The sequence below is a fragment of the Tasmannia lanceolata genome, unplaced genomic scaffold (assembly GCF_043159265.1).
Source record: "Tasmannia lanceolata isolate RefF3 unplaced genomic scaffold, GAP_Taslan_0.1 ptg000037l, whole genome shotgun sequence".
NCBI classification, from domain to species: domain Eukaryota; kingdom Viridiplantae; phylum Streptophyta; class Magnoliopsida; order Canellales; family Winteraceae; genus Tasmannia; species Tasmannia lanceolata.
The window spans coordinates 5,828,171-5,841,045 of NW_027518714.1; the positions used below are offsets into that span (position 1 = coordinate 5,828,171).

Here is a 12,875-nt window from a genome sequence, read left to right on the forward strand (position 1 = left end):
GACGAGCCGGAAGAAATTTAGATACTCTCAAATAGTAAGAAAATGTTTCATCTTCTGAAACTAATACAAAGACTCAAACCCTACAATACTGCTGGCTCATCCAACATGACAACTGAGAGACGAGTGATCAACCAAAATGCATCATGTACCCAATAAATATAGCCTACACACTTTGTCATTGGCACATTCCTTCTTGATGGATGGAGAAATTCACATGGTTAAACAGTTTAGTTAATTCAGCAAGATACTTAAAATTGCCTTTAAGGGTAGCTTTGCTTCGCATTTTAAAGTCTTTAAGCCTTCTTGAAGAATGACAGAAGGCTGCCTTGCTTGGCATCCTTAACAGGAGCCTTTGATGTTTTCTTGTTTCCAGCCTTGCCCACTGGATTGGATGGAGCAGTGCTTGCCGATGCTGGTGCTTTTTTAGTTGCGGGAGGCCTGAGATCATAACCAAGCATTCAGATATTAACAGATAAAACAATAGTAACAAAAAAATATTCCACTGTTCATGCAAAGTTAGAAGTACTAAAGTTAAAACAACACAAAACAAAAGATAGAATCCAAAGCCAAAGCTAGCTTTCAGCATTAAGGACCACACCCCTACAGCAATTAAGTAATTAACCAACTATTTCAATTGTCTAGATTTTTATAGAGTGGCCTTCTCCATAGCAGCCATGACTTGCATGACCTCTCCCTCCTGGAAAAAAAAAAGGATCCGACAGTTTGACCAAAATGTGGCACGAAGGCTCCCGAGAAACCTCAACTGTAACATGTGGTGACCTACGACCGCAGAATAGTAACAAACCCTACTCAACACTCATTTGATCAATGTGTGCTCCTTTTTACCTACAGAGGAGCCCTTTTTTTTTTAAAGTAAACAATTTTATTCTGTAATCAAAGGTAATACAGAAAGGCAAAAGGGACAAGATGTCCCTGTGGTCTATAAAGAGAAACCAACAGGTCATATTAAAGAGCCTCCACTAAATCATTAAGAAACACCGCCGTATCAGAGCCCCCTTGAAGGTTTAAAACATATCAAACCTGCCATTACTTCCTGCAGATTGCCTCTAACCACCTTACTCCCAGGTCCTCGTGGTTTTCCATTTGTGAATGCATCAACTCTACAAACAGAACCTGCCCGAGACATTCCAATTTCCAACTCCTGCCCAAGTCTTCAAACAGAACCTAAACAAGACATTCCAATTTCCAACTCCAGGTCAAGATTCTTGGTATGCGGTAGTCATTGGCTATTATCAAAATTAGACTGAACCAACAATAGATAGAGTGAGACCCTCACTCGAGTCTTCTACGACAGCTCAGCACCACCCAGGATCTTACTCGACCATGCTGGCAATGACTGGTTTCCAGTTTCCCTGCAGCACTGACTCATCAGCTTCAAATCAGTTTGATTCTTCCCAAGCAAGATTTCAGTCATTGATCTGGCCACGTAGGGAACCTCCACTCACATTGTTTACAAACCAATTACCAAGAACCCCGTCAACTTCCTCTATTGAATTCATTGTCCGCCTCGGCAAAAATCTAGTATGATATTTCAATCAAATCAATCCACATTCAAGACGTCACCGATAGTGGAGCTATGAGCTCTATATACACCAGCTGTTTTTTTCTTTATGCAATTCTATTTTTCATGCTCAAACTGGAGATGCTTCATTTTCTGGAAAAAATCCACATAGGATATATGCATCAAACACGCATATTGGATATGTATACTGGAATACAGTCAAAATAAAACCTGATGTAACCTTTCTTATATTATATATTGCTCAAGATATAGTGAATTTATATAATATCATCATATAATTTTGTGTTTATCGCTGGTGGTTGGGCCAAACGCTTCATGTCCATGTACAACACCTACAAAGTCCATGCACAAATACATACCAAGAATATGATCTGTCTATCTGATTAAGCATCATAAGTCCACCACCATCATCCTAAAACACAGGATGTCATATCTAGCATCATTCTCAGCTCTCCCGGAAGCCGGAAGGCATAATTCAATTACCAATAACACATGGCCTTCCCTTAAAAATCATTCCAAGCTTAGTAGGCACTGAGGCAAAAGATAAACAGTTAATATGGCACACGAGCCGAGCCGAGCTTGGCCAGGCTCGGCTCGGCTCGTTAAGCTCAAAAGCTCGGCTCGCGAGCGAGCGACTCGTGAGCCTTACCGAGCTTGGCTTATATTAAGGGCAATCATATATTCACACCCCTCATCTTCCCTGGACAGCCCTATCTAGTGTAATTTGACTACTTTTTTTACACCACAGGGGGGTGGTCCAAGTAACAAATGGGGTTCCAAAAAAGAAGTGACATATTTTGCCTCCCCTTTCACTCCACAGACAACCCTTTTAGTGTGTGTGTGTATATATATATATATATATATATATATATATATATATATATATATATATATATATATATAAAATCCTTAACGAGCCGAGCCTGGCCTAGCTCGGGCTCAGCTCGTTAAGCTTAACGAGCCTGGCAAGCCGGCTCGGCTCGGCTCGGCTCGTTAAGGATTCGAGCCGAGCTCGAGCGAGCTTCCTAGCCCGAGCCAAAATTGACACCCTTATGGCACAGTACCAACTCAGCTGGTGGGAAAATGCACCATATATTTGCTGACCAAAAAGTTATAACTGGGAAATGAAGCAATCTAAGGAACGATTTAAGGACAGATAGACAGGCAGCATCCAATAGTAGTAAGAACTACTAGCAGTTATAGGACCACCTCCTATAACAGTGCTTTGACCACTCCCTTTTCCAGGCACCATCCAGGAACCTCCATCTCAGTGTTGATCCTTAATCATGCTGGAAAAAATAGAGGGCCTCAATGTGCCGTGTTTTACAGGCATTCCATGGAAGGGAAAAATCATTGCCTTAAACTTTAAAGGGACCCCAATTTTGCAGAAGAAAGCCAGTTTGATTGATCTGATTTCAGTTTAGAAGGTTGAAGACTCAGATTCACTAATTAATGTGACGCTGTAGAAACAATAAAGCCAATGGAAATAGAAAAAAGGGTACAAAGAGTATAGGAAAGATGGAGCTTAGTTAATTTGTTTGGAAGCCTAATAAGTAAATAAACAAATAAGAAGAGTTGGTCGCAAGAAATGTTTGAATCATAAACTTTGATTGGCATGTATGATTTGTAATAGAAGTTTAAGTTGTGTCTCCAGTTTAATTCATATCCATCTCGAATTAAAACTCAAATAAAATGGCTAGTGATGCAACATAATCTGAATGAGAATGAGTCAATGACTAACCTGTTTTCGGTGGAGTTAGTAATTGCCTTCTTGTCAGTTTTATCTTTGTCTGCTACCTCTCCCTCCCAAACAACGTCTGTCACTGGAATCAAAACACATAAGTTAAGGCTAAGCACCAGATATTGATATTTCTATGTCTCATGTGATGTTGATAAGATCTTTCAAAAGTAAAGCTAGTTATCAAATTAATTCTATTTGTTTGGACTTTGGAAAACATAGCTAACAAGGTCTGAAGCCAGTATCATTTTAAAAATGCCTAAAAATTTGGACATTAGTCAAAATGCTTGATATTTTAGCTATATATAATATAAAATTAATTCGACCGGTCTTGAAAGATCAAGCACTCAATGAGTTTTGTAATTCATAACTTCCTTAACTAATAAAAAATCAGCCATAATCCAAATTTTCTTTAAAAGATAATAGTTGAAACAGAACATAAAAAATAAATTCCCCTACAATTGAATAGCTGAATAGGCCCATGCAAACACTGAAACAAATCCCTAGGCTGAAATGAATGAAGCCAAATCATGGTTAAATACCTTCTCTTCCTCGCTCATCAATTCGTGTCTTGAGCACTTTTCTCCTTTTGGGTGAAGTTGAAGCGGCACTATCTCTTTCACCTGTCTTACTTTTCTCATTTAATCCTTCACTAGTTTTGCCCTTGCTCGCACCTCCCAAGTCTTCCTTTGGCGAAGATCCAGAAATGCTCTCAGTTGCTTTCTCTTGTTTGATCTCCGATTTCTTTCCTTTAAGCTCTCCGAAATTCAAATCTTTTTTCTCAAGAACTAAGTTTTCAGTTTTGCATTTTGATTCTGTATTAGGTTCCTTCTTTGGAGGATCTGGTGAGGCAAGACTCACCACATTTTCATAATCATCTTCATCATCAGAGAAATCAAAAACAACTCTCCTCTTTCTACTGCTTTCGCCATTTAAATCTCTCTTATAGTTAATATCTTTCCCTTCATCATCACTACTGCCATCATCCAGTGCTTCACGAGCACAGATTTGAGCTTCTGCGGTAACTGAATGATGATTTTAACACAAAGCAAGAGAAAATACAAATAATTTAGATTAACAGCCGTAATGTGACTAACAATAAATTACTTGCATAAATCAACATGGAAGGGAAATTCAATTAAATAGAAATAAATTTCCAATTGAAGTTGGTCTAGCAAAGAAAAGATCACTAAGAACATTTTTGGATTGCAAGAAAAACATTTCTGATAGAAAAAGTTTTCTTGGGATTTTTTTTTCTTTCCAAAGAAAAGATAACCAAGGCAATGTTTGGACTGCAAGAGAAACATTTCTGACAGAAAATTTTTTCTTGGGAAATTTTTTTCATTTCCACAATTAAGAGGGAAATGAAATTTTTACAGTTAATTTAGATGGATATTATCATAATTTGAAGGTCTCTCTAAGTAAAACTTGAATAGGGTGGGTTCAAGTTATCATTTTTGGTGTGTTAAAAAGTACAGATTTTTAGAAATATGTTTCCTTTCCAAGATTTTCCAGAAAATTCTTGCAATCCAAAGAGAGCATAAGTGTTGAGCACAGATGGGAAACAAAGGTGCCATTCCATCTCTCCACTTACCAACAGGGTTTGGGACATCATTGGTAATTTTCATGGGGGGACAGCTGGGTTTTGACTTGGCAGATGCACGGCCCCACAAGTTGGCTAGAGATGCTCCAGTTCCTGAAGAGCTTTTTTCATTCTGGCCTTTCTTTTTGTTGGCAGGAACCATGGTGACCTCTTCCTTTCCAATATTAACTTTACTAGTCTGAGCATGAAAAGCTGGAGCATTGCTTTCAGTTTGGTCGTCTCTTGTTACGACAGCGGAAGACTGCTGTCCAAGCTTAGGGCTGCATTGCTCCACTTGTCCTTTTTTAGGCTGTGGAACAGGTGGAACATGAACACCAATAGTTTTGGATGGTACAGCGACTCCAAAACCATTCTTGGGCTGTGGAGCAACACCTGCAGGATTTCCATCAGGATTGCGCTTGACAAAGGAATTTGAAACCCCACAGAACCTGAAGAAGGATACAGATCAGCATAAGTAGACATCCAATCTGCATATATAAATGCGTAGCTTTTATATATATATATATATATATATATATATATATATATATATATATATATAAAGAGAGAGAGAGAGAGAGAGAGAGAGAGAGAGAGAGAGAGAGAGAGAGAGAGAGAGAGAGAGAGAGAGAGAGAAGGGTTCCTGCAAACGTGTGCATTTTAGTTACCGTTACCTGCACACGAGTGCAGAAACAGGTTGGGGGGCACATTTTTGTGGGGATCAAAACCATTCATTTGGAAGGCCCTTCCATGGATAAGGTGTGGCCCAAAAATCAGCCCCATTGGATCGTCCTAACTCAATCAAAAAGGGGGGTTGGACAGGATGGACAGACACTGTGTGTCCATGTTTCTGCCCATTTTTCCCCTCCACAAATGGCAGGGTTAGGATGATCCAATGAGGCTCATTTTTGGGCCACACCCTATCCATGGAAGGGCCTTCCAAGTGAATGCTTTGGACCCCCAAAAAATGTGGGCCCCCACCCTGTTCCTGCACTCGTGTGCAGGAAAGCTTACCTGCACACGTGTGCAGGAACCCTTTCCTCACACACACACACACACACACATATATATATAGGGATTTGCTAGGGACCATCGCAGAAGGCATTTCTCGGAGTGGCTGTTGCATGAGAGAGCAGCTACATAGGCTCACTTTTTGTCTTATTAATTTAATTCATCCTATGTGGCTCCTCTCTCATGCAACAGCCGCTCCAAGAAATGGCTTCTGTGATGGTCCCTACCAAATCCCATATATAAATGAATATACATTTAATTCCTTTATCATGCATAACTCACATGCATATTTAACATAACAAAAGAGAAACAAATCCACAAACTAGAATATAAAAGAGCATAATACCTGTTGTCCCTCAGGCAATTGTCAACATCTGAGGGCTGATCAAAGAGCTCTTCAGCCTGCACAAACTCAGCACTCCAAAGAGATGCAGAATCTTTCGGGATGCAAGCTTGCACACTGTAAATCTGAACTGAACAATTATCTTCGAATTCTTGTTTTACTTCTGCACCAAAATCAAGAGAGAATTTCTTCACTAAATTATCTTTCAGTAACAAAATGAGGAAAAAATACATTCCCAAAAAATAAACAGTTAGAAAAAAATGCTTTTCAAATGTTAAAATAATCACTTTAGCTTGAATTGATACTAAAGATAAAATCCTATTGTCTAATTGACAAGGACTTATTGAGACCGAGAGGTACTTAGAGCAATAAATAAGAAGCCGAGAGGTCTTCTCCTATTTTATACTTGACAAGGACTTGTTGAAACTGAGAGATCCTTAGAGCAATACATAAGAATAAGACAGAATTTCTCTATTCCGGCTTATTAGAAGCTGAGGGGTCTTTAGAGCAAGACATGAGAATAAGACATTTTTCTTTTTTCTTTTTTTTTTGAATGGTAATGAGACATATTTCTCTATTCCAGTTTATTAGATTTCTTCTACCTTGGATCTTTCTAGAAAGATAACAGTGAGTTTCTAATATGGGAGAAGGTACCTACTGACAAACTATTTAGGGTGGAAAAGAAATCTTGATGCAATTGACCAGTTGCCACAATTGGATAAATCCATGTCCATCTCAAGCATAAACTGTGTCCAACTGTCATTGCTGATCTTGATTCTAGCAGATTTTTGCAAACATCAAATTGCCTTTAGCACAATTTTTGCTGTTCAACCTCTGGATGCAACCCTTTTAAACCATATATGCCCTTCTAAACAGTACTTCTAATGGTATAGAAACAAGATCCCATTGTAACTAAGATTGATCTTCAGCCTAGAATTTTCTCTTCAGCAAAAAATTTTCATATTCTTTCTTTAGAAAGGAATCCCCATTTACCGGTGACAGATATCCTAAGGTTTTCCTGTTGTTTTAGGAAACCCAGCACCTAGCGCTGAAACAAGGCATTTCCAGAAAACCCTTGATTCTTTTATCTGCCATATTCCATTTCCTCAATCAAACAAAATCTAAGATGTCAACAGCGTCATTTATACAGACAGTTCTTGGGGTCTTAACTCTTACCATTTTGCAATTATCTAAACTTTAAAATTGTACTTAAACACTACTTAAAACTCCTTGAGTCAATCATCAACTCATCCAAGTTGACTCAGTTTTTACCTTAGCCTAGTCCTTGTTCGAGTCCGAGTTTTTCCCTGCTGAGTCAATCAAAAACTCCTTTGAAACACTCGAATTAATGCAAAATTAACCATTCCAATCATTGACTGGCCCCAGTTGACTCCTTTTTACCTTGGCCAATTTCTCATCCAGGTCGAAATTTTAAAAACCGCTTTAAAATATCGATTGAGTTGCATCATAGAAAGCATATTTGGACACTTTAACCTCACAAAGGAGCTCTATTTTTTGTTGTAAGAGATGAACATCTCAATCATATTCTCATCTTCTACAAGATAGCTCCAAAAAGTTTCAACAGTGACCCTAAAGAAATACACAGCATACCAGAAGGATAAGTAGTCTAATCCAGAGTCACAGAAAGTTGTCTCATAAATTTCATTAAAAAATTTAAAGCTCGATAAACTTTCCTATATATCAAGAAAACTAAAGTCACAGATATCATAAGACATGCATGCAAAAAATCCCTTCTATAAAATGAGCATAGACATGAACATGGGAAGTTGCATCTTTTTACAATCGGTCTAACCTGAAAGTTTAACTCCTGAAACAAGTCTTATCTGGTACATCTGAGGATTTTTCTCTAACCAACCGGACAGAGTATATACCACTTCCAATCTGCTCCCATGCTTCTCAATGAACTCTTGAAGCAGCCTAGCCACGTCATAAACCAACAGTCTGAATATAGAGGAAAATCGAGGAAAACAGCTGTAAATTACAACTCAATACTTGATAAGGGCGTGTACCTCTTGGCATCATTTGATGACACTGAGAAGTTGCGACTAAGCCACTTGTAGGAGACCTGAACAATAAAGTAAAAAGTTGTAAAAACACAGCCATCTTCAACAAAATTTCAACTAACTAGAAAGCAGTAGTGGTAATCTTAAAAATGACAGTCAGAAGTAAAAAAAATAAAAAGGCAGCTAGAGTGGACGGAGTTAAGATTTAAGAAGCATGAGATTGCTGTAACAGGTTAATAGCCAACCAAAGGAGAAGAAAAGATCATTCCACTTAACCCATAGGAATAAGAGACCATCAGGAGCAAGTACACAATCAAAGACCGACAGCTTAGCAAGCTCAACATATAGGGGATAATCATCCTAATAGGTTGAAAGTACAGTATAATTATTTTTTAAGTGGAAGAAGCCTGCGCATTTTTTTTGCCAGGTAAGCAAGATTTAACTACAAATTATATTTAAATACCGCACATTTTCCAAGGAATCTCTGCAACACTCGTACAACAGAAGCTTCGAACAAAACCCGCACATGCATTTCCAACACAAAAGGGGCAGTGGCAGAAGATAGGCCAGAAATACTCACATATCCCTATAGATATCTAATGTTATTTGTTGAGATGAATAAATGTGGAGGATTAACGCTTGGAACTCTGAACCATCTGAAGCTCAGCTGCAGCTTGGACTAGCTATCTGCCAAACCCCTTTCCTCTCTAAGATCCATGGACTATGGAGCTTATTTTTACAGTCCATTAGTCGCCCTCAATCTCCAAGTAACATATCCATTGATCTGGTGCCAGCATTGGTGCCCACTATTTTGCCCAATTGTTTGAATTTGTTTCAATGATAGCAAATCCAAATTAATTTGCATTTCTATACACTCATCTTGAAAAAAAAAATCAGGTTTCGCAGCAAAGCCATCCAACTTTAGGTTACTCTCCCTCCCCACAAGAACAATTATCAGGGAAAATATTTGTAAGTTCATAAATTCAGTTTAGCCATAAGGTGGAACTTTTCCAAAGAAGACATAATAGAGAAAGAAAATTTGGTGGAAGGAGAAGAAAGGGAAAGAAAAACAATATATCTAGTTCTTTCAAATGTAGAGAGAAGATAGACTTCAAAAGAAAGTGGAAATACCATTGTTGGGTCAAAATATTGTACTTGGATCTTGATCAGCCCTACTCTACTGCCATGTAAAAGTTGACAATCATATGCCTTGAGAAGAGAAAGGAGAAGGAAGAGGAGAAGAATTTTGCGGGGTTGGAGTTTTCTTTCATTGCTTCACAAAACATACTTACAATGACTTAGATAAAACGGAAGGTAAAAGTATCAAAATACCCTTAATGAGACACGCTAAGATAATATGAGTTATTTATAACACACTTGTCCAATAGAAAGCATGCATTTAGTTGTGAGAAAGAAACATTGAACTTGAAGATTGGCATCAATCAACATCTGGGTTTCAACTGTTAAACATAGGAAAGAAATGATTTTTGGTGAGAATTTAAAACTCCAAAGCCCCTTTATCTCAAGCCATTCATGGATTCCAGATGTTATCTCTTCCCAAACTGATTTGAGTGCAAAGCACCCAATTGGACATGGAGTCCAAAACCTACCGGTCACTAAAGAACCCAGTAAACTAATTTCAAAAAAAAAAAAAATCCAAAGAAATTGGGGAATCCACACAAACATTGCAATGGAACACAACTTGTGGTGGGCGGGATAAGATATCTGCAACATTTATACCTTAAAGATACTAATCATTACCAATGCTAGGTGGACGTATAATAGTGTCCTTTCATTGATGGTGGATTGGGGAATGATGTGAGGAGTCTACAGCTAACTCCTCATCGATTGTTGATTTCTATCGAGACCTCTACCCGGGAGGTGAAAACTTCAGGCCTTCCATTGAATGATTACAATTTGGGACTCTGGATGAGGCTGGTCATGCAGATCTAGAGGGTCCATTCTCTATAGAGGAAATGGAGGGTGTAGTTCATGTTATGATGGGTAATCAGGCCTCGAACCCTGACGGCTTCTGTATTGCCTTCTTTTAGACATCCATGACAAGGAGATGGTCTTATTCAGCGCCTTCTAAGATGGGATGGACTTTGATAAGAGCGTCGGTGCCTCCTTAAACATGTTAATTGCGAAGATGGATGGTGTCGATGCTCTTAAGGAATTTCGTCCTAATGCCTTGCGGGGAGTATCTACAAGATTGTGGCTAAGGTTCTCTCATCTGGGTTAAGAAATGTGCTCCATATGGTTATCTCCAAGCCTCAAAAAATGTTGATAGCCAATAATTGAATCCTTAATGGGGCCTTGATTGCTCTTGATTGTATCAACTAAAAGTAAAGTTGGGATCAAGGTATTCTGTGCAGGTTGATTTAGAGAAGAACTACGATTTAGTAGATTTCCTTGGTTGTTTGATGTGCCCTATGAGCTTTGGCATTGGGTGAAGAGGGTGGATCATCCAATGTGCCTCTTCAACTCTGTTCCCTGTGCTTGTCAATGGGTGGTCGAAGGGTTTCTTAGATATCTTCCATGGGATTCGTCAAGAGGACCATCTTTATCTGTTCCTCTTCACTTGGGTGACGGAGGCACTTAACCGTTTAGCTAAGGCTTATCCGGGTGGGTTGTTGGAGGGCTTTAAAGTGTCCTCTTTCCATCTCCAGATCTCTCATCAGCATTACATGAATTATACCTCTATTTTTTGTCATGCTTCAAGGGTTCAGGCACACAACTTGAAGGCAGTCCTTCGGTGTTTCAAAGCGGCATCGGGAAAATATTATGGGAGTCAGGATGGGGCATCAAGATCTTAGTAGGTTTGCTTTAATCATCAAATGCAAGAATGGTAACAGTCCTTCATTCTTTCTCAGCTTTCCTCTTTGCTTTGGGCGCCCAGAAAAGACCTTCTGAGACTCAGCCATCAAAAGGTTTGACGAGAATATGTTGTGCACTTGATTAAGAGTATATAATTTTACATTACTAAAGTCTATGATTACTTCTATGATTATATTGTACCTGAGAACTAAAAACAAATGTATTAGTCCTTGATTACATCTTCTCAGCCAGCTAGATCCAAGCCTTGCCTCTTATCTTATACCCAAACCCCATTAATAAGTCCCTTGAGAATGACGTCTCCATGGATATAAATACTGAATCCTAAAAACTACTAATAATCAAGAGAATTTTATGTCTGGTTGGAAGAAAGTTTTCATTGTTTTCCAAATACCTAATTGACAATTTCCCCTAATTCAGCTTGTTCAGTAAGATTCTTTTTAAAGTTTTCTTCTTCTATTTTTGTTTGTTTTCTCTCTGGAGTAGGATTTTTCCATTTAGCGGCTAGAAGCAAGTCTGGCCCCTTTATTTAACATTGTGGTCAGTCCCTTCCAAATCCAAACATGACCAAAGGGAAACAAAAATAAAAATAAAACTAGGTATCTTTTTCATATTAAATAAACTAGGGTTTGCCCTTGATTTTTCTCGCATCCACAGAAAGTTTATCGTATTTCTCTGCGGGTCAATTCCAACACTTTTCACCTCGTACTTACACGAGCAAAAAAAAGAGGAAACAATTGTTTAGAGTGAATTTAGGATGAAGATTGCAGGGGATAAAAATTCAGAGTGAAAATTTAGATTTTTCGGCATGACAAACAAAGATAAAGATAGAGATTATTACCACTTGGAGCTTATCTGAAACTAAAAATTGAATCTCTCCGAGAATGTTTACAGTTCCACCTTCCGCCATTGATTCCGGCAATACCGATTGGATTTTCTCCGGAAAAGAGAGAGAGAGAGAGAGAGAGAGAGAGAGAGAGAGAGAAACGACTAAAAGACGAAACCAGGAAAAAAAATTCTCCCTTTCCCGCCTTCGAAGCGTAGGGGTTTTTATAGAAGTCGATTCCGCACGGGATACAGATTCGCTCGTGTGTGTGCGTGAGTGAGAGAAGAGAGAGAGAGAGAGAGATCTTGCACCAATCCCCACTCGACAAGTGGATTGGATACGATTCTGGCCCACAAAGAATGGACACTGACCCAATAAGAGACTGGATGGCTAGGATTGTCAAGGGAGTGAGATGCGTTTGAATGGTGGCTCTCTAGTCTCTATGTTTGGCATCTGGATAAGACAAAGAAGCAAGAAAATGACGGGGCATGAGAATGGACGGCTAAGATTTTAATTGTTTCCTACTCTTATGTTTGGCTCTGGGACTGCTCTGACCTGGCAAAAAGTGGCCCGGACAAGCGGGTCCACGGGCCCGCCCATAATTTAGGGGGTCCGGGTATTAAGTTTGAAATTTTACCTAGCCCTGTTCATCAAAACTGGGCTGGACCGAGCCGAGTGGACCTGTGGTGCCCGTAAAGCATTTTGTATGGTGCAAGCCCTTACAATCCCATATTTTTCAGAAAGTACTACATACCACATCATAGGATGATCTAAACCGTCCATGTGATGGAACACAACTTAAATAGGTCCCCCCCCAACCCATTTCCATAGGATGATCCTAGCCCTCCGATCTATAGAGGTGTCCATAAATAATAACATGCAATTACTCAGGCCAGAATCATCCTATGGAAATGATTTTTTGGGCACAACCAATTTACGTTATAGCCCATCACATGGATGGTTTGATCATCCT

General features: G+C 39.0%; 1 protein-coding gene across 1 annotated transcript; it reads right to left on the bottom strand.

Moving 5' to 3' along the window:
• Positions 1–9: 9 nt before the first annotated feature.
• On the bottom strand, positions 10–12,123 carry POLD3 (DNA-directed DNA polymerase). The gene is made up of 8 exons (XM_077371656.1): positions 11,918–12,123; positions 8,248–8,303; positions 8,031–8,155; positions 6,221–6,380; positions 4,876–5,312; positions 3,824–4,306; positions 3,285–3,366; positions 10–438 (listed from the first exon to the last, which is right to left on the bottom strand). The coding sequence occupies exons 1-8, from the start codon at positions 11,984–11,986 to the stop codon at positions 294–296; spliced, it is 1,557 nt and encodes a 518-aa protein (XP_077227771.1). The 5' UTR covers positions 11,987–12,123; the 3' UTR covers positions 10–293.
• Between the last annotated feature and the right edge of the window lie 752 nt (positions 12,124–12,875).

Coding starts and splice junctions, on each gene's coding strand:
- POLD3 (XM_077371656.1), bottom strand. CDS start 11,986: ATGGCGGAAGGTGGAACTGTAAACATTCTCGGAGAGATTCAATTTTTA. Junction 8,156..8,247: donor TCATCAAATGATGCCAAGAG/GTACACGCCCTT, acceptor TGACGTGGCTAG/GCTGCTTCAAGAGTTCATTG. Junction 439..3,284: donor ACTAACTCCACCGAAAACAG/GTTAGTCATTGA, acceptor TTATGATCTCAG/GCCTCCCGCAACTAAAAAAG.